Genomic DNA, 20272 nt, shown 5'->3' with positions numbered 1-20272 from the left:
CTTTGAACCCGCCTTTTTGATTGGGTCCCGGCGTTGAATTTCACTTGTCGCCTTTGTCTCCTCCCCCGGCTCTCCCCCAGCTTTCACAGTGACCATGTCGAGTCGCCAACAGATTGACTCCGTCATCGACGATGACGATGAGTTTTGGTATGATGGATTCTTCAGGATGACCATGCAACTAGGAAACTGACCCGCTTGCCAGCCCCCTTTGTATCGAAGAGTTCGACCTTTCGGACAAGAACTTCAAACCGTGTCCCTGTGGATATCAAGTACGTCCAGCCCAACCGAGCCGAAATCGACCTCCATTTTGTGCGCCACTCCCATCGGCGATACTAACACTTACCGCCCCTGCAGATTTGCCAGTTCTGTTACAACAATATCAAAACCCAAAATGACGAGGGTCGATGCCCGAACTGCCGCCGTGCCTACGATGACAGTACGATTCAATACAAGATACCCGACGCCGAAGAGTTAGTCTTTCCCTGCTCCTCAAAAGTCCTACCCACACAACGAAACCGCTGACACGGTTCCGATCTTATAGGTTCAAGGCAGATCTAGCATTGAAGCATCGCAAGGCGGCCGCCGCCAAGAAGAAGGAAGCAGAGAAACGTGAAATCGAAGCCTCCAGCCGGAAGAATTTGGCGGGCGTTCGCGTGGTCCAAAAGAACCTGGTTTATGTGATCGGGTTGAATCCGACAATTCGCGACGAAAACCAACTCCTCCAAACGTTGCGCGGGAAGGAGTACTTCGGACAATACGGTGATATCGAGAAGATTGTGGTCAGCAAGGCGAAGCCCGGTGGTAACCCTCACCAGGGTATTGGGGTTTATGTGACCTTCACACGCAAACTGGATGCCGCAACTTGTATCAACGCCGTTGATGGCTCTGCGAATGGGGACCGTGTCTTGCGGGCGCAGTACGGAACGACGAAGTATTGCTCATCTTTCCTCCGGAACGAGCAATGCAATAATCGCAACTGCACTTTCTTGCACGAGACCGGCGAGGATAGCGAAAGCTATACTCGGTCTGACCTTTCTTCTATGAATTCGTTGTCTAGCCAGCGCCCGAACCCAACACCTCAGGTTACTCACTCTCGCCTCGGCCAGCCAATCGCCCACCAAATGCGCCGGCAGCCAAGCAAGGACGACTCGATCACCGGGCGGCAATCCATTCCAGATGGCCCTGCCCTTCCTTCGTCTGCCAGCTGGGCGAACAAGGATATGAACGCAACAATCCGGACAAGGAGGACGAGCTTGACTGGTAGCCAGGCATCGCAAAGCCCTCGCCCTGCCAGTGTGAACATTGCAACGGCCTCTGAAGAAGCTAGGCGCTCCGAGAAACCGTCACCAGTTGTTCAGGCCGCACAACGAGCATCTCCACCCGAAGCACGTTCTCCTACCACCCAACCTCAATCCCAACCAAGTGTCACCCAACCAAGTGTCACCCAACCAAGTGTCACCCAACCAAGTGTCACCCAACCAAGACCTCGCGATGAGAAGTCACCTTCAGAAATCGCCTGGGAGAATGTCCTCAAGGACTTCATGTCTCCCGACTTCCGATTTTCCTTTTCAACAGCCGATATTCCAGCTGACGAGCTGAAGATCATCCAATCCTACCCATCATTTATTGACCCCTATGGCGGCGTTAAGCGCCGCGCAATGCGCGAAAAGGCCGAACAGGAACGAATCAAACGGGAGCAAGAGCTTCTCCAGTCTGTCGCGACCGAAGAAGACAGCCGCGAAGCCGGAAGCCTTCAATTAGGAGGGGAGCCCGAGAATTCCCCCGCCCCTCAAGCCCGACAAACCCGCGAATCGCATGGCGCTATTCAGCCACCTACTTCTCAACAAGGCACTGCTGATAACTCAACCGTCGGATCCCCTGTTTCTGCGACAAGCCACCAATTTCAGGGTCTCAACCTGGCTGGTCGCAGTTTGACTCCACTCCAGCAGCAGCAGTTGATGCTTTTAAAGTCAGCTGGAAACCAGCAGACTGGATTGTCTGATTCTTTGAACTCGGCTGCTGTTGACCAGGCAAACCAAGTACGCCATGGACTTTTGCAAACACAAATGGCTCAATTAAATGCATTGCAAGCTCAAGGCCGCCAATCTTCACGATTCGCTCTAAACGAAACTGGCACAAAGAACATCAGCAACGCTCGGATGTTGAGTCAGATGCAGTCTGGGACACCGAACCCTTTGTCGGCACCAAGCCCCCAACATACCCTTGCCGGTGGTTTTTATGCAAGCGGCGTTCAGGGTCCTCCCCCTGGCTTGAAGACAGCAGGAACTCCCCCCTATCAGCGGTGGTGGCATGTTTGCACAGGGGCACGGCTTTACCGCCAATGCTAACCTCGGACTTGGAGGTACTATCGGGAAGCAAGATGCGACCCCCGAATTGATGCGTGAATTACTGCGTGGTCGAAGTGGCGCAAATGTGGGTGGAGTACAAGGCCAGGAGGCCGTAAAGCGTGAGTTCATGTTCCCTTTTCTTCAACAGCACCAAACCCCACCTCCCCTGACTCCCGTCAATGGCCTTCTCAGCTCTTTCTATGGGTCTCAGGCGGGTGTAGCACCCGAATCCGGTGGCCCACAGAAACAGAAGAAGAAGGGGAAGAAGCACAGACACGCTAACACTTCCTCCGGTGGAGGTGGTGTAGTAGATCTTGCGGACCCGAGCATCTTACAGGCAAGGATGCAGCAAGTTGGTGGCAATGCTACTGCTGGGCAAGCGTTGTACGGGAGCCAGGGTCAAGGTGGGTACAATCCTTCGATGATGTATGGAGGAGGTGGTTTTAGCCGCTGGTGAAATTCTCTTCCGCTGCCCCCTTTGCACTCATATTTATGATCTCTTGCATTCTCTGTGCTTTTTATGATGTTTTCTTTTGCCATGTGCTTTATGGGCCTCCTCCACCCTTGATGACATGATTTCTTTTTCTCTTTTCCAACCCATGATGTCCCGGGTTTGCATTTTGCTTTCAGCAATCGGGCAGGTTGCCCCGGAATAGTACGGCTGGCCGGCGCGCCTCAGGCGTATTGCGATGGGCCTCGATTTCTTTTCATGCATGTCCTATCCCCGGCCTTTCTGTCTCTCAATGGCCTATGGCGTTCTTGCATTTGTGGACATTTTTGCATGTCTCTGGGGGCCCCTTTTCATGTTATCTGGCGGCTGCTGTACCCCAATTTTCATTCTGCATTCGAATCTTCATTCGGCTATCTGCAGCATCTTGAAGACGGTGGCTGTTCCTTGATTAATGTACGTTAAGACCTTCCCTACCCTGCTATCGAACTCGGAACAGGGTCTTATTCGAAATCAGTTGTCTCACTGCCGTTGTCTCCATAGACTATGCCCTATCCTGTACCTGACTACCTCGGGTCGGTCGGTGCACGTCGTGTAATTAGTCGTTATTGCGGATGTGCATGCTGCATTTTTGTGCCCTGCCTAGTCGCTGCCCTCCCTTCCCACCCTTTTTTCGTTGATATCATGCGGCGTCGTTCACCTACCCTCCTCTTTGCACCGCCGCCCTGTTGTGATGATACAGCTTTACTAACAGGGGGTCTGCAGTGAACGAGGATTTCCCTCCTCTGGGCACACCGGTGAAAGAAAACCAGCCCATTGATACCTTCGGATTCCTGAAGTGTCAGCTTCCTAGCGACTCTGTTGGCCGGGTTGGAACCCCAACACTTCCACCTGGACTGCCTCTGCCTCATGCCCACCCTTCATCGGCGGCCTTTCAAGAAAAGTTAGGTTTATCCAAACCATCTTCTCCTGCTCCAATTCTCCCCCCCCAGGCCTGGGCACTGGATTTTCGCGGTCCGGAAGTCCATCGCAGAAAAATGTCTCTGAGTCTCGCTCTATGACCCCTGAAGCAACAGAACAAACCAGCTCCATGTCGGCCCGCATAAGGGATGCCTCTCAAATCTCTTTTGGATCCCCTGTTGCCAAACCCAGCTCAAAGGCTCGAATGAATAACAAGCTGGACTCGGCAGATGCCACGGAGGAGAAGAGATTCGCTGTCAATACCGAGAAAAGTCCCTCTACTGGAATAAAACCCAGTCCAATTGCCCTGAATACGGCCTTGGCTCAAGAAACAACTCCAGCCAAATCCGAGCGTGCTATCTCTGGGACCTTTGCCTCCGTGGCAGGATCAGCGTCTGTCGTTGGGTCACGACCTAATACCCCACTGACAGCAGCTTCTCGTGCTTCTGATTCTCCAGCTCCCCGCCAACCGCGAGTTCTGCGCGTTGTAGAAACTCCCAAGCCCGAAGCTCCTCTTCCCATTGGGACGGCGCCATCTGTGACTACCGGGGCCGACAAGTCACGTTCTCGCCGACAAAGCTTGTCATCAAACAGCCGTCCAGATACACCTGCCGATATTGGCTCAGAGGCCGACTTTGATGTTTCGACCACAGCATCTCGTGCAAACTCTCCTCCACCTGCTCGGATTGGTTCTGCTCCAGTTCGTTCTGTGACGAAGAGCCAAGCTAAAAAGGAAAGGCGCCAGAAGGCGAAGGAGGCTGAGGCTAAGAAGGCCGAGACAACGGCTGCTGCCGAAGAGCCTGTTCAGGCTCCCATAATGGGACGGAAACGCAAGACCAAGAAGGCGCCTACTCTAACCTCTGAATTGACCGATTCGACTGCCAACACGCCCACCGAAGTAGCCAGCCCAGCCAAACCTGCCCCTTCCCCGAAGAAACCCGAGCCCAAGCCCGAACCTCCTAAGAAGGTGAAGGAAAAAGAGCAACCACCTCCGGAGGTAAAGGCAGCACCCCTCAAAGAAGAGCCAACCCGACAGAAGATTGTCCCAGAAGAGGCCTGGCGCTCTCGCAACACCGTGGAGCAGCTGGTTAAGGATGCCGAGGAGTCAGGCCGTTCCATCAAAGACATTTTTGCGGAACGGACAAAGCCTCTTCATGAGCTCCTTGCCGCGATGCACAAATCCGGTGACCTTGATCTCAACAAAAGCTCGCTATTCAACCCCGCAAATCTCAGCCAACGATATGACATGAAGTGCAATTCCCATGATTACGATCTCCTCAAGCAACCTATCGAGTTGACGGACGATCACCGCAAGACTCTGTTACGTGGCCAGCCCGTGCGAACTGGCTGTGATGAGCTAAAGAATCGCGTCCTGATCACCCCTCGCGGCTGCGTTCTACGTCATCTTGAGCCGGCGGAGGAACAACGGTATCTAGATTTGGAAAAGCGTCGCAACGGCGCTATTGATCCGTTTGTTGTCGGCGATGACTCCAGCAACATCAACGGCGGACTAGAGGCACTCTTTGCAACACCCGAGAAGTACAACATTTACTGGGTTGATGACGACTCAACTCGCATGGGTACCACTTCTCCAACCAGTACTCTGGATGCGACTGAGGCCGTGATTCCACCGAATGTTATTTCTGCAATGGAAGCCGATAGCTCTCGAAGCCATGACTGGGCCGTCGCCCACTCGGCCGAACTTCTCCAGACCACCACTGCCGCCGTTCGTTCATTCGCTGCTGCCACTGCTAAACAGATGCTTGGCACTGCCGCGCTGCCAGGGAGTAATCCTAGCTTGGACCATGTTGCCGCCATGACCAACGAAGAGCTCAAGGAGCTTTCCGGCAAGTCGCAGAAAGACCTTGAAACTACCCGCAAGGAGTTGGAGTCTTTGGAAAAGAAGTTTTCGGCTTTGCTTCGGCGAAACAAGAAGGTTCAGCACCAGGCTCTCTCTATCGTCGGAGATACCAACGCATGATCAAACCCGTGAGCCTAGACATTGGGTCACAAAATACGTGGACAACAGCACCCTATTGAGGAGCCCTCATTTTTTCAGTGTATTATTACTAAGCCTGTATGAATACCGCAAGGACTTGGAATGCAAAATTTTAGATTCAACCGTTCTTCTTTGTATTCGTGTTCTTGGAAGAATTTACTGCAAGCCACCAAGTGACACCGCAGATTTAGTTACGAGTAGTTAGCACTACGTATGCGTACATGCACAAACTTGAATAAATCATGACCCATGCAAATCTACAGGTAGTAATTGCCTACCAATTGCCGAGCCAGCTAGACGAGGTCCTGGATTAATCGGCAATGTTAAAATACCCGTAGTATCTATAAACGCCCTGCCATACCCAAGACCTCGTAGGTACGCTCTCCGCCGTTATGACTGTACAAACGAAAGGGGCCAAGCATCGCCCAGGTGGCTACTAGCGTTGGGGTGGGTTTGAATCTGAAACCGGAAAATAAATTAGGGATAGGGGCCAGCCTTGCATGTGGCGTTCGGCGGATCGATAATACCGACGCCAGCGCTTAGGAGCTGTCATTTTCACCGGCAAATCGAGACGAGTTAGCAAGGCCTGGTATTCGACACCGCGATCTTGTCTGCAGATGCGCCGCCAAGACGTTTGACACTGCGGAAAGCCTCGGAATTTCACCCAGGTATCGGGCATTTAATTGATATTGAATGCTTGGCGGAATGGAGGGCGCTTGTGACTGCATTCTTTGTTGCAGGTCTAGTCTTGTTCGCGATTGGAGGAGTTCCTCCGGAGGATTGAATCCAGGAAATGAGGAATAAAGATCGATCCTCGTGGCTGTCTCCCGGGCTTACTTGGTTTGGAATGGGGGCAATCATGACTCGTTCTTTGACCTGATTGAGTGTGCGTTCGCATTCTTGAAACGCGTGGCTGAGAGGACTGGGGAAATGAGTTTGTGAATCCTTCAATGGATCTAGACTTCGCAAATTAGCTGAGTATAAATCCGAACGGTCCATCCTGTTCTTGCGATGGTTCATCAGTCCTGTGGCCTGCTTCTTGTCGCTCCTTTTTTTTTGCTCAATTTCAATTTCAGATCGTAAGCCCTGGTGGTCACGATCTATTCCACTCCTTTCAAATACATTCATTTCAACACATCCAATATGCTTGGACTTACTACTATTCTAAGTGCATTCCTTGCATTTGTTTCGCTCGTCTCGTCGACGAGCATCCTGGTTCCTCTATATGTCTGGCCTGAGGATGACTCTACCTGGGCACCCGTATTCAATGCCATCTCTTCATACCCGGACGTTCAATTTCAGGTCATTGTCAATCCCAACAGTGGTCCCGGCGAAACAGGTAGAGCGAAGCCCATCTCTATGACTGAAATTATAAGCTCTGACCACCACTTATAGCCTACCCTGATGAGAACATCATCGCGGGTGTCGCCAAACTAAACAGCCATGACAATGTCCAGGTCATCGGATACGTCCACACAGAATATGCCGAGCGTGATATTTCAGAAATCGAAAGCGAAGTCTCAACCTATAGCAAATGGGCTTCGTACAAGGCAAAGAACATTACTGTCTCGGGAATCTTCTTTGACGAGGCGCCCAGAACAAACGACGCCGAGATGATCTCCTATATGCAGACCGTATCGACAAAAGCCAAGTCCAGCGATCTCTCGACAGTGGTCTTCAACCCTGGCGCCACATTGGAAGCAGGCTCCGTGGATGAATATTTCAAGGCGGCGGACTTGATTGTCGAGTTCGAGAACTCATACTCTGCGTGGAAGACTTGCATTCCGGCGGAACAGTTCTCTTCCAGCAAGCACTACGCCAAGGATGCTATCATTCTGTACAGTGCACCTGAGACGGCGGATTATCGGGCTGTTGTCCAAGAAGCGCAGAGCATGGGACTCGGGGCTGCATACTTGACCAGCACTGATAATTACATGTCGGTTGAGACTGTGACAAAGGTTGCTGCTTCGTTTGACTAGTCGTGGATCGTTTACTGGAGTTTGGCCTTATCACAAGTTTTTAACGCATTTGTGGTTTGCTCAAGACCTAATCCCTTTTCTTGTATATGGATATAAACTTCAATCAGTTCAATTCATCCATTCTGCCTCCTTTAGAGTTTGCCCATGTCTACCATTACTAGCACTACTACTAGTACTATTCATTTCAAAGATGACTTTTGATAAGGATTTCATGTATAAGAAGCCGAGGTGGAGAGAAGTCAGTAAATCACGCTAGATATTTTTGATGATTCCATTACGTAGTATAATGTCTAAGTCTAATCGAGTCCCTTAGCCCCATCCTTGTATGGTCGCAGGTCATATTCATCAGGGTATGTCTCCAAGATGCGCTTTAGCTCTTTCATCTGCTCTCGGGCCTCCTCGGTGATCTCCTCGTAGACATCCGCGAAGGCTTCACGGAGTGGGGGCTTTTTCTCGCGCTCAGCCTCGCCGAACTCTTTCAGGACATCTTTGCGAAGCGAGTCTCGCAATTCCTTGTCTTGATCCTCGCTCCAAAGCCCCTTGTTTTCAAGCCACTTACGCAGTCGAATGATAGGGTTGTCGCGACGTTTCCAGTCCTCGACCTCCACACGGGCGCGGTATGCAAAGCTGTCATCGCTGGTGCTGTGGTGTGAGACACGATAGCTCATGGCCTCAATTAGAACCGGCCGACCGCCATCACTCAATGCTCTTCGGCGAGCCTCTTCCATTGCTTCGTAGACTGCAAAGATGTCGTTTCCATCGACCCGGATAGTGTCGATGCCGTACCCGACACCTCGACTGGCAATTCCGTCGCCACGGTACTGTTCTAATGTGGGGGTTGAGATGGCAAAACCGTTATTCCGGCAGACGAAAACAATTGGACAAGAACGAGTTGCGGCGATATTCAATGCGGCATGGAAATCGCCCTCGCTGGCAGCACCTTCACCGAAGTAGCAAGTGACAATGCGAGGTGAGCGATCTGGGTTTTGCTGATCTTGGATTTTGAGAGCATAAGCTGCACCAGAAGCTTGAGGAATTTGGGTCGCTAGAGGGGATGAGATAGTATGCTATTTTGTTCGTTAAAGTGAGTTCGAGAAAGATAAATAATCGATAACTCGATGATGATGTGACTTACCATGCGAGGATAGTTTTGGCCATAGTGAACAGGCATATTTCGGCCTTTTCCAGTGTCATTCACATTCGCGAACAGCTGTCCCATGAAATCCTTAATGGTAAATCCACGCTGTTGGAAGACACCTGCCTCGCGATACTGGGCGAAAACCACATCGTCGGGAGTCAGAGCTGCGGCAGAGCCAACGGCAATTCCCTCTTCGCCGGCAGAGACCTGTGGCGATATTAGCATAGTCTTTCATTCTCCCCAGCGACGTTCTAATAAATACCATGTAGAAACTCAGTCGACCTTGCCTCTGGGCTTCAAACATCACCACGTCCATAACGCTCACTGTTGAGAATCAGCAAATTTGATCACATCCACCGTATGGCAACGCGTTACCCACCTGACAACATGTTCTTGTACCATTCGAGTACCTGCTCGTCCGATACATTTGGCTGCTTGCGTGAGCTGTCAACTAATTCACCATTGGAATCCATGACTCGGTAGGTAGGGATAGCGGGGAGGTCGGAGGCTTTGAGAAAAGACATGTCGGTTGTGAACTTGCTATCAACAGCACCTGGGAAAAGAACGCTGGAGAGGAGTCAGCTTTGAATGAATTGAGTAATTCCACCATTGCAGACTCTGGCAGTTTCATACCGATCCGACCCTGGGCGCTGCGATATAGAGCTTCCCCATCGTCGTGCGGGGGATGTGAGGGATGGAATAACACGCTTCGCGGAGCGGGCTGCTTGCCATGACTGTCGAAAAACGATCCTGGACGACATTGTGTGAGAGATATGAGGGAAGGACAGAGGAAAGAACTTGAAAGAGCGAAGATCAAGTCTCTCAGTGAAAGTGAAAGTGAGGGACCCGTTCACTGTCACCTCCCCACGTCCGGGGCAAACGCGGAGAAAAGTTCGGTTGGCATCGGCAGTTGGCGTCACTGGCCCCGCTTCCAACCGAGGCGAACCCCAACTCTTCAACTACCTTACTCAGTTATACTCGTATACTCCGCAGTCAGTATAAACAGACAGCAAAAAAAAAATTGATATATACGGAAACGGGGGAATATTCCCTAAAAACCCCATCTTAAAGCATTCAAGCACTTGGGAACTGGGAATATCATTTGTCGCCGTATCGGTTGCCGCAGAGCATCGATACAAGACAAGGCCGTTCTTTGTTTACTATTCTACTACTTATTTTGCCAGTCTCTTAGCTTTCCGGAGTATCTGATAATCAAAAGAATGAAAACTATTTCTTAGAAGCCTATCATGTTCAGAACATAGCAAGAAAGCTGCTCCGCATTCTGCTCCGACGGCGTTGATTATCATCTCCGTCGGAGGAAGATAAGATATGACATAGGCCCGACCGCAAGAAGTCATTTAAAAACGACTATAGTAACCTAGGAACACGTCGATGAATATTCTTGCATACTGAGCTTTCTGGGATTAAACTAAATCAATTAAAAATGGCTCTATTGGCCCTGCTATTTTCGCCGTTCGCCATGGCATTGGCAATCCCGATAAGCCTCACCCTTTACTACATACTTCCCTACTTTACGACATATCGGCGTATAAACAAAGTTCCAGGGCCCTTCAGTGCCAAATTCAGTAATATATGGATTGGATTAAGTGCCCGAAGTGGCCAAAAATATGCAGCAGTAGACTGGGCGCATCGCCAATACGGCAAAGTCGTTCGTATCGGCTTCAATCATGTCTCGATTGCAGACGAGACGGCGTTGAATATAGTATACGGGCACGGGAATGGATTTTTGAAAGAGTAAGAAGCCACAAATTTCCGTGAATTATCTGATTCCTCATACTGAGAAAAAATCTAGCCATTACTATGAAGCATTTGTGGCCCGGACCCCTGGCATGTTCAACGTTCGCGATCGTGGAGAACATACAAGGAAGCGAAAAATTATCTCGCATGCCTTCTCCCCAAAATCAGTTGCTGCGTTTGAACAACACATGGCGGCAAACTTGCAGCGATGGGTTAATCAGCTCGACCAGATCGCCTTCTCTGGAGTTGGAGAAGGCAAAAACATTGATGGCTATTCAAGATATAACGCAATGCCTTGGTTCAGCTATCTTGCTTTCGATATTATTGGTGATCTGGCATTTGGGTCTCCATTTGGAATGGTGGAAAAGGGCAAAGACGAAACTGAGGTACAACTCATACCCGATGGTCCTATTTCCTACTGCCCGGCAGTCGAAGTTTTGAACAGAAGAGGGGAAGTCTCTTCGACCCTTGGCCTTCTTCCCACGTTACGCCCAATCGCAAAGTATCTACCTGATCCCTTCTTCACGAAGGGAGTTGCGGCGGTGGAAAATCTAACTGGAATCGCGGTCGCCGCGGTCGGTTCGCGACTAGATGCGGCGGAAAAGGGAGTGATTGATACTCGCAATGACATTTTGTCACGTCTATTGCAAGCTAAAGACGCGAATTGTCAGCCGATGGGACGAACAGAACTCATTGCAGAAGCACTCACTCAGCTTATCGCCGGCTCCGATACTATATCGAATACCGCCTGCGCTGTCTTCTACTGGATACTACACGGGGAACGATGTGCCCCAGGAACAATCGTTTCTCGTCTCCAAAGGGAACTAGATGACGCCGCTAGTTCGAACTCGGGAATCATGTCTTACAGTCAAGTGAGAGAGCTTCCGTTCTTGCGTCGTTGCATTGACGAGGGTATGCGACTACACTCAACTTCAGCTATCGGTCTTCCACGTATTGTCGCTGACAATGGGGGTGGCGTCCGGTTTGGTGAATTTTACTTTCCACCTGGTACTGTCCTATCAGTTCCTTCCTATACAGTTCACCATATGCAGGAAATATGGGGTGATGATGTTGAAGAATTCAAACCCGATCGCTGGCTCAACTTGACTGCACGGCAAAAGATGGGCTTCAATCCATTTTCTTATGGGCCCAGAGCCTGTGTTGGGCAGAATGTGGCCATTATGGAGTTGCAGTTGATTATTGGAACTCTCTTCCATCGTTACGATTTCGTACTATACCAGCAGTTCATGGAATCGCATGAAGGATTTTCAAAGAAGCCGAAGGATTGCTATGCTGGTATAAGACTCAGATCACGCGACTGATTTCAATTTCATGTAATTTATTGCGTGATGAGAATCAATTTGGCTTGAATACCAAAAAAAAAAAAAATGAAATTGCAGGAGCTCATTGCACAGCCCCAAAGAACATTTCTTGAAGCGATGGAAAGTCCTGCTCAAAATTCCAGTCAACCTCCTCCCATGATCTCATAATATCTGTAGTTGGATCAAGAAGCTCATCAGCTATACCTATCTCTTCTTGTGAAATCGGATCTTCATCATTAATTCCGATGATATGCTGTTTCATGATGCCTAGGGACCAACGGCCCACCGGCTCAGCCTTACCACCTCGCTGAATATGTGAAACGGCATGCTCCATCAGCGTAGTGGTTTCAAATATATTTGAAACATGATCTGCAAGCTCTACTAGAGTTGCCATGGCAAAGGAACAAAGGAGATTCTCGTAGGCGGGATGAACATAAGTTGTAAGATCGGACATCGATAGGAACAGACTTAGAATTTGGTGTGAGTGACGAACTGCAAATTGGATGAATCCAATCTTGGAATTATTCCAATGTGGCTGCTGGGGGCTATCTTGTTCCTCATTCTGAAGGTAGCTAATATGTCGTAGTGTTCTTCGCGCCAAAATCAAGAAGGCGCAGGAGTAAGCAAAACGAAGGGGCTCAGAGGAGTCAAGATCTGCGGGGATAAATGATTAGAGACGACTAGTATATTTCAAGGTGAGCTTACTCACTGTAAATATGCTCATGCCTTTCTCGGAGCCTTTCAATTTCAGGCCAGACAGGTTTGTCAGTTTGGATCTCATGCGAAGTTATCAACTCCCAAAGCGTGCGATATAGCTCGACCCCAGCCAAAACGAGTTCATCGCGGGAATTATAAGATTGGAACTTAAGAATATTGGAGCACTGATCTAAATATTGGTCTGATATCACAGGCGGTCGACCGAAGCCAATCGAGAACCTAATGGGGGATTAGCTCTTCAGAGTTCAATGTCACCTCTAGACTGAATCAAGGGCTGAAACAAACTGTAGATGGCAAAGGCAAACCAGATTCCAAGTACGCGAAAACTCTTTTGAACGAGCGATTTTCTGATAGTCATCCGTCTGGAACATGTTTTCAAAGCGTGTGGCCATAACAACCTGCATGGCAGCTACGCCACTGAGTAACCAGGAACTGCCATGATCGTGGTCCCGGGTTGGCCTGAGATCCCACATCGAGAAAATCAATAATGCTTGTATTGTATCAAGAGGCGCTCCAGCAACAAGTTGCGACTGGGCCAATATTTCCTGGATATGACTGTATAGTTTTTGGTGTGTTTCAGATCCATACAAGGATGGGGTAATATGGATACCAGCAAGGATGCAAGTTCCGAATAGCAAGGACGATTTTGTACGCAGTTCAACTGGGTCCGTGCTCATGAACAGCCAGCGGCTAGATAATTTTGAAAATCTGCAGGATGACTGTATTGAATTCAATCCTATCGGGTCTCACGGAGAAATGGCGCTTACCCTTCAAGCAATATCCGGGCCACATCTTCGGATACCATGCCATTAGCAATAACATCTTCCGAGGGAAATTGGAACTGAGAAGTCTCTTCGGGCGAAGAGATATTCTCCTTGATCTCTTGTATGAGACTCATCGGTGCATGGCGGGTGGTTCTCTCAACTGAAAGTGCGGTTAGTTCAGGTACAAGGCGTGTTTGGCTTTGCGACTTCTTTGAGAAATGAAAGCTCTCAGCATGCGACCTTGGCGAACTCTCCGCAGATTGTGACGATAACGATGCTTTGATCTCGGATAAGGATGTTTCGACGACAGAAATCCTGCTCTGTGAATTAAATTCATTGTTTGAATATTAGATCCTACGCGAAAATACATACCGACTTTGCAGGTCAGAATAGTTCTCTCCTGTATTCAAGTTGATCTCCATTTGGGCTGGGAGCTTGGGTTTGAGAATAACACCATGGAAGGAGCAATCTAGTCTTTAATATATCAGCTAGGGTAGATTAGTTTATCATCAAATAGGCTTGCTTTACCGGAGAATATTGCACCTGTGGCACTTGCCAGATCCGTGGTTAATCTCACATCGAGTCTTCAATCGACGGCACGCATCACAGGACCGTGCTTTAGTGGCCTTGAGCGACCCTTCAAGTGTCTTATCACCTCCCTTCCGTTTCACAACCCGTGAAGACCCTTGGGGCATCTTAGACAAACTTATCCGTATATTTTCACAATATTTGAGGTTACTAGTATTGGGGTCGGTAATTTAGAGGAATGAAAATCAAAAGTAGCATCTGCTGATTAGATTTATCAACCCCACTTTTGACTGAGAAGCGGTATGCATGCAAGATAACTATTGGTGACACACAAAGCTGTGTCGACAGATAAATCTGAATACAGTGTAGTACTAGTATATATATAAAGTTGTTCTATCGTTGTCTAGTTATTTTTTCTGTTCAAGTTCTTTGCAAGGTTGGGTGAAGCGAGTTATACCCAGAGGAAGGGCTTGCCAAGTGCTTCCTCCACCAGCCCCTTGTACAGGGCGATCGCTAGTAAGCGCCAAATTGGCCATTTTCTCTCGGACCCGGATAAAAATTAAGCTATTCATAGATCGCGGTCATCGCAGGCTTATATTATTGGCCAAACGCCATAACCAGGTAGCTGATTAAGATGCCACACGCCCGGTCAACCAAATTTATTGCAATCGACTGCCTAGATTGCAGCAAGTGAATAAATATGTGGCCTTGCTTTTGTTTTGTTTTGTTTTTGTTTTGTTTTGTTTTTTAAACGAACTCGAGGATCCAAGCTTGATGTAGTATCCAGAAGCTAGCCACCTACCTAGAATATTTCCCTTAGACAGAGGGCGGTATTTATTGGTGTTCCTTGGAACAGACCTATCGCAAATAGCTCACCGGGGAGGAGAAGGATACAATTAGAAGCTCATTCGAGGCAAAGTCAATTCCATCACCCGCACTGGGTCGTGTCATACTGATCAGACACTCAAATATGGCTCCGCATTTTTCAAGGGAGTAGTTTGTACAATTTCTTTTTTTTTGCTTTTTCTCAGTAGGTGCAAATACAAACACGAAAATCAAGTGCTGTAGTCCAAGGATGGAGAGATCTGGGGGCAAATAAGTTGATAGTATCCTTGATATTTCCCATGATCATCAAAATCTACTAGTGATGGCTGAGACAAGACCACAGAGGGAATCTAGGAAATATATCAGGTACTTGTCAAGAGGCTTGACCGAATAGATTCACTAATATTCGGCTCCAAAATGGGATTCGATGCGATGACATCGTTACCCGACGTGACCTGGCGTCATAGGTACCCCGTTCCTTTTGCAGGGTGGAACCCACCCCACCGACGACGGCTTTCCTGCCAGGGAAATGCCAGCGTGCGATGAACGCAATGACATAGTGTCAACATGGCTATGGACGTGGGTATCTGGGCTGCCCTGTTCTTCAAATCCAATCTTTCCCAGTAAAATACCCCGTGTTCTTCTCTAATCTAAACCTGTCCAGTGCATTTTGATGCTGCATCAACATGATTAATACGGACAATCTGCGCGAGGTGCTCAAGACCGATATCAAGACACCTATTCCAGAAACCACAGTTTCTAAGATTATCTCCCTTCCTCCGTTCATCACTGTCCCGGGCGTCTCGAATTTTCGTGACCTGAGCCACGATGAAAGGTTACGCGCAGGCTATGTCTATCGCTCGGGAAACCTGTCCGACATTACCGAGGAAGGTAAAACAATCTTAGCCAAAGAATTGGGTATCACCACAATATTCGATCTTCGAAATGAAGGGGAGAGATTAAGGGCTCCTAGCCCTGTGATTGAAGGTGTCGATACAATATGGATGCCTTACGGAGCCCGTCCAGCTTCCTTGAATCTTCGAGACTTTGCTGGAGAAGACACATCTGCGACCGGCTTTGTTAAGATGTATAACGGAATTCTCGATGCAGCTACCCCGGCATTTAGCCAAGTGTTTAGTCACATTCGAGATCAGCCCAACGACCCATTTATCTTCCATTGCTCAGGTAAGTGTCTAACTTTGTTTCTACCCCCGATGAGCTGTATGAGGCTGTGTCGGCAACGAGTCGGCGCAGTAGACGATTTTATAGCTGTTGATCTATCATCCATTAACTCTGGCTTCCAAATAACAGCCGGCAAAGACCGTACAGGAGTTCTAGCGGCTCTAGTTTTGCTTTTGATCGGTCGCACCCATGACGACATCATCAATGACTACATCCTCACGCGCATCGCCCTGGAGAACGTCCGGGAGAACCTGATTGAGGCGCTAGCTATACAAGGTGGCAGCATCGAACATCTCAGCCCTGAGGCTAACGGCATGCTTGAACTCAGTAGCGTCCGAGCGCAGGCGATGGCGGCTTTCCTGAAGTCGTTCGAGAACACCTACAAGGGTGGCGTCGAAGAATTTCTCACCACAAAGCTTGGGTTTTCGCCAGAAGATGTACAGAACATGCGCCATAACCTCACGGATTTTTCATAAAGAAGCAATAGATCTGATTCCATGTAATATATACAAACTTGAACAATATAAATGATGATGACTGCCTTGGAACAGGTTTGGTCCTTTGTACTATGTCCCTGATCACAAAAAGTTGGCCAGTGCTCCCGAATCCAGGGGTCCAGGGGTTCATTGTTCATTCCACAACGTGAACGTCAACATGAGCTACCCAATACAATCTACTTGTTAGGTATCTGCAAATATTCAAAATGCACTGGGCTATAACTCACAGCAACATGAGATATCCTCATATCCTCAAGGTATTCACGGCCTCGTAGCCCCTTCTCCCCGGCATCGGTTACCCCTCTCGACTCCGCAGATACTAGCACAGACTCCACAGTCAAGCAATGCAGATCGTCGCGTTTTTCCACCACCCGCGCCTCAAAATTGGAGCTTCGTTGCTTCATTACCCGGGGGATCGCCCCTGCCCACTACTCAACACTGCTACCGTTGCTTTCACCCCCGCTCGTGGAAGTCCCGCCTCACAGTCTGGCGATATTAATCACCTCCATCTCAGACACTACTCCGTACCATCGACAAAATTCATGGCACGGTCCATCTTTAGCGCAGTTTGATCACAGCAGCCGAGCTATCAGACCACATTAGTCTCCACTTGAATGCCGGTATCCCTCCGGGGTGGTAGCAAATCTGTCCCTCAGGGTAAGTCGGGGGGGACTCAACCCGAAGTCGATATAACTGCGAGTTTGGCCCCGCCTGGTAACGAATATCCTCCTCATCACGGTATTACCATGCATTCATGGAAGAGGTTCGCACTGGCTTTGCTCCCTGCAACAGCTCAGACTGTCCTGTCACAACATGTGGTCGACTTAAGTGGTGATGGCTGGACTGTGTCCAGCAAGGCGCTGAATATCTCTGTTCCCGGCCACCTGCCCTCGCAAGCTCACCTGGATCTCTTTGCTGCGAACGTGATCGGTGAGTCTACTATCGATTGAATTGGAGTGGAAAGAGAAAGGCTAATATGGATACCAGATGATCCGTGTGTCAAGTTACTACCCATTCCACAAGCCTCTCACTAACTTGAAGAAAGATACTACGGTCTCAATGATTTCAACCTCCGGTGGATAGTGAACAACAACTGGACTTATACCAGCGATCCAATTAAGGGACTGTGAGTCATATTGTTCCCATTTATCCAATGGTGAAGCGACTAACACTGTCCAGATCCAAAAACGCCAAATCATCATACCTTGTTTTCAATGGACTTGATACATTCACAACCATCGAGATATGTGGACAGATTATCGGCACAACAGACAATCAGTTTCGACAATATACCTTTGACATCTCAAAGGCCGTCAGCAAGTGCAAGGAGCCGACTTTAGCCCTAAACTTCGGCAGCGCTCCCAGTATCGTCAATAAGATCGCTGAAGATCCCAATTCACAAAGTAAGACTCTAATCATAATGAAGTGGAAACAAATTCTAAAGTTTTTTCTTCCATTAGCATGGCCCTATGGCCCACAACAGATCTACGAGTACCCGAATCGCTGGTTCATGCGCAAGGAACAATCGGACTTTGGCTGGGACTGGGGACCAGCTTTCGCTCCAGTTGGACCGTGGCAGAAAGCATGGCTTGTGCAGTTTGATGACAATGAAAGCGTTTACCCCCCTAAACACAGACCTGGATATCTTCCGCAAAGGCCAGATCAATCATTTGGCCCCGGACCAAAGCCAGCCTTGGGTCGTGAATGCAAGCATTGATTTCTTGGGAACTCTTCCGGATCAATCCTCGATGACCATTGAGATCAAGGATATCGAGTCAGGCGAGGTGCTTAAATCTGGCTCACTCGAGGATGTGTCCACTTCCGGACAAAGTGTCAGCGGTAGTATCACCATCGACGCCGACGCACCGAAGCTCTGGTGGCCCAATGGCCTAGGCAAGCAGAATCTGTACTCTGCAACAATTAATATCGAGGGAAAGGGAGAGGAGAAACTGGCCAGCGTCACGAAGCGCACTGGCTTCCGCACAATTTTCCTCAATCAACTCAACATTACTGAAGAACAACTGGCCCAGGGCATTGCACCGGGCGCAAATTGGCATTTCGAAGTCAATGGTCAGGAATTCTATGCCAAGGGCTCGAACTTCATCCCACCTGATGCTTTCTGGCCCCGTGTCACGGAGGAGAAGATGGATCGCCTCTTCAATGCCGTTGTGGCTGGAAACCAAAACATGCTTCGTGTTTGGTCATCTGGTGCATATCTCCCCGACTTCATCTACGATATTGCTGATGAGCGTGGTGTCTTGCTGTGGAGCGAGTTCCAATTCAGCGATGCGATGTACCCGACCGATCAACCGTTCCTCGATAATGTCGCACAGGAAATCATCTACAACGTCCGACGCGTGAATCACCATCCATCCTTGGCCCTGTGGGCTGGTGGAAACGAGATTGAAAGCCTTGAATTGCCTCTTATTAAGGAAGCTGATCCAGAACACTATTCGCACTGGGTCGGGGAGTACGAGACATTATTTGTTCGTCTGATTTTGCCTCTCGTGTACGAGAATTCGCGGTCAATTTCCTACATGCCCAGTAGCACGAACAATGGCTATCTCTATGTCAACCTCTCTGCTTCAATTCCCATGGCCGAGCGGTATGACAACACTACCAGTGGATCCTACTATTCGGATACAGATCACTACAACTACGACAGTAGTGTCGCGTTTGACTATGGATCTTACCCTGTTGGTCGCTTCGCGAATGAATTCGGTTATCACAGCATGCCAAGTCTACAGACTTGGAAGCAAGCAGTGGACCATGATGAGCTTCATTTCAATAGCAGTACCGTTGTGCTCCGAAACCACCACTATCCTCCCGGCGACACCGAGACAGACAACTTCCACAATGCCTCCATGGGTATGGGTGAAATGACCATGGCTGTCGAACGCTACTATCCGATCCCAAATAAACATGATCCCGTTGCAAATTTCAGCGCATGGTGTGACGCGACGCAGATGTTCCAGGCAGACATGTACAAGTCTCAAATCCAGTTCTATCGTCGTGGCAGCGGCATGCCTGAACGTCAGCTGGGCTCGTTGTACTGGCAGTTGGAGGATATCTGGCAAGCTCCCACTTGGGCAGGTATCGAGTACGATGGACGCTGGAAGAAACTCCACTACATGGCTCAGGACATCTACCAGCCCGTCATTGTTTCCCCGTTCTGGAACTACACCACTGGAGGCCTCTCTGTTTACGTCACATCCGACCTTTGGGAAACTGCTCGTGGAACGGTCAATCTGACCTGGGTGGATTTGTCTGGAAAGCCTATTGCTGGAAACGCTGGTACTCCTAGGACCAAGCGATTCACTGTTGGTGGTCTCAATTCAACTGAGATTTACGCCACCGGCCTGTCAGGTTTATCCCTTCCGGATAAGACAGATGCCGTCTTGGTGCTTTCGATCAACGCTCGTGGTCGTCTGCCCAACGCCGGGGATGCAGTCTCTACCTTCACTCACCGCAATCAATTCACGCCCGTCTTCCCAAACAAGCTCTCGCTTGTCGACCCGAACCTAAGTGTCTCTTTCGATGAAGAGGACAATACCTTCATTGTTGAAGCAAAGAACGGCGTCTCTCTTTACACTTGGCTAGATTACCCTTCGGGTGTCGTGGGATACTTCGACGAGAATAATTTCACACTTCTCCCGGGCGAGAAGAAGAAGCTGAAGTTCCATGTACAAAAAGATGAGACTGGTGGCAAGTGGGTCAAGGATGTGACAGTTCGCAGCTTGTGGGATCAAACAACTACTCAGTAGACTCATTCTGTGCTAGAAACTCTTACTTGAATTCCATTTTCCC

General features: G+C 49.2%; 7 protein-coding genes across 7 annotated transcripts; 5 read left to right on the top strand and 2 right to left on the bottom strand.

Moving 5' to 3' along the window:
• Positions 1–94: 94 nt before the first annotated feature.
• On the top strand, positions 95–5737 carry N7509_010469 (CCR4-NOT core ubiquitin-protein ligase subunit MOT2; the record flags this gene model as incomplete). The annotated part of the gene is given in 7 exon segments (XM_056635106.1): positions 95–147; positions 203–269; positions 355–470; positions 542–2312; positions 2323–2752; positions 3562–3744; positions 3789–5737. The coding sequence occupies 7 exon segments, from the start codon at positions 95–97 to the stop codon at positions 5735–5737; spliced, it is 4569 nt and encodes a 1522-aa protein (XP_056485726.1).
• Positions 5738–6898: 1161 nt separating this feature from the next.
• N7509_010468 (spherulation-specific family 4 protein) lies at positions 6899–7734 on the top strand (the record flags this gene model as incomplete). The annotated part of the gene is made up of 2 exons (XM_056635105.1): positions 6899–7094; positions 7151–7734. The coding sequence occupies 2 exons, from the start codon at positions 6899–6901 to the stop codon at positions 7732–7734; spliced, it is 780 nt and encodes a 259-aa protein (XP_056485725.1).
• A 296-nt stretch (positions 7735–8030) lies between these two features.
• Positions 8031–9633, bottom strand: N7509_010467 (thiamine pyrophosphate-dependent dehydrogenase E1 component subunit alpha; the record flags this gene model as incomplete). The annotated part of the gene is made up of 5 exons (XM_056635104.1): positions 8031–8801; positions 8870–9079; positions 9135–9196; positions 9252–9439; positions 9506–9633. 5 exons carry the CDS (start codon positions 9631–9633, stop codon positions 8031–8033), a joined length of 1359 nt encoding a protein of 452 aa, XP_056485724.1.
• Positions 9634–10316: 683 nt separating this feature from the next.
• On the top strand, positions 10317–11952 carry N7509_010466 (cytochrome P450; the record flags this gene model as incomplete). The annotated part of the gene is made up of 2 exons (XM_056635103.1): positions 10317–10627; positions 10686–11952. 2 exons carry the CDS (start codon positions 10317–10319, stop codon positions 11950–11952), a joined length of 1578 nt encoding a protein of 525 aa, XP_056485723.1.
• Positions 11953–12034: 82 nt separating this feature from the next.
• On the bottom strand, positions 12035–13855 carry N7509_010465 (fungal specific transcription factor domain-containing protein; the record flags this gene model as incomplete). The annotated part of the gene is made up of 5 exons (XM_056635102.1): positions 12035–12606; positions 12662–12888; positions 12955–13377; positions 13437–13748; positions 13806–13855. 5 exons carry the CDS (start codon positions 13853–13855, stop codon positions 12035–12037), a joined length of 1584 nt encoding a protein of 527 aa, XP_056485722.1.
• A 1617-nt stretch (positions 13856–15472) lies between these two features.
• Positions 15473–16444, top strand: N7509_010464 (tyrosine-protein phosphatase; the record flags this gene model as incomplete). Its single annotated transcript, XM_056635101.1, has 2 exons — positions 15473–15971; positions 16098–16444. The coding sequence occupies 2 exons, from the start codon at positions 15473–15475 to the stop codon at positions 16442–16444; spliced, it is 846 nt and encodes a 281-aa protein (XP_056485721.1).
• A 635-nt stretch (positions 16445–17079) lies between these two features.
• N7509_010463 (uncharacterized protein) lies at positions 17080–20229 on the top strand (the record flags this gene model as incomplete). Its single annotated transcript, XM_056635100.1, has 5 exons — positions 17080–17395; positions 17507–17591; positions 17645–17868; positions 17926–18037; positions 18063–20229. 5 exons carry the CDS (start codon positions 17080–17082, stop codon positions 20227–20229), a joined length of 2904 nt encoding a protein of 967 aa, XP_056485720.1.
• Positions 20230–20272: the final 43 nt, after the last annotated feature.

Source organism: Penicillium cosmopolitanum, assembly GCF_028827165.1.
Source record: "Penicillium cosmopolitanum strain IBT 29677 chromosome Unknown utg000009l:1.0-9042332.0:1.0-9050551.0, whole genome shotgun sequence".
Taxonomy (NCBI): Eukaryota; Fungi; Ascomycota; class Eurotiomycetes; order Eurotiales; family Aspergillaceae; genus Penicillium; species Penicillium cosmopolitanum.
This window is presented reverse-complemented; position numbering and strand designations above follow the sequence as displayed.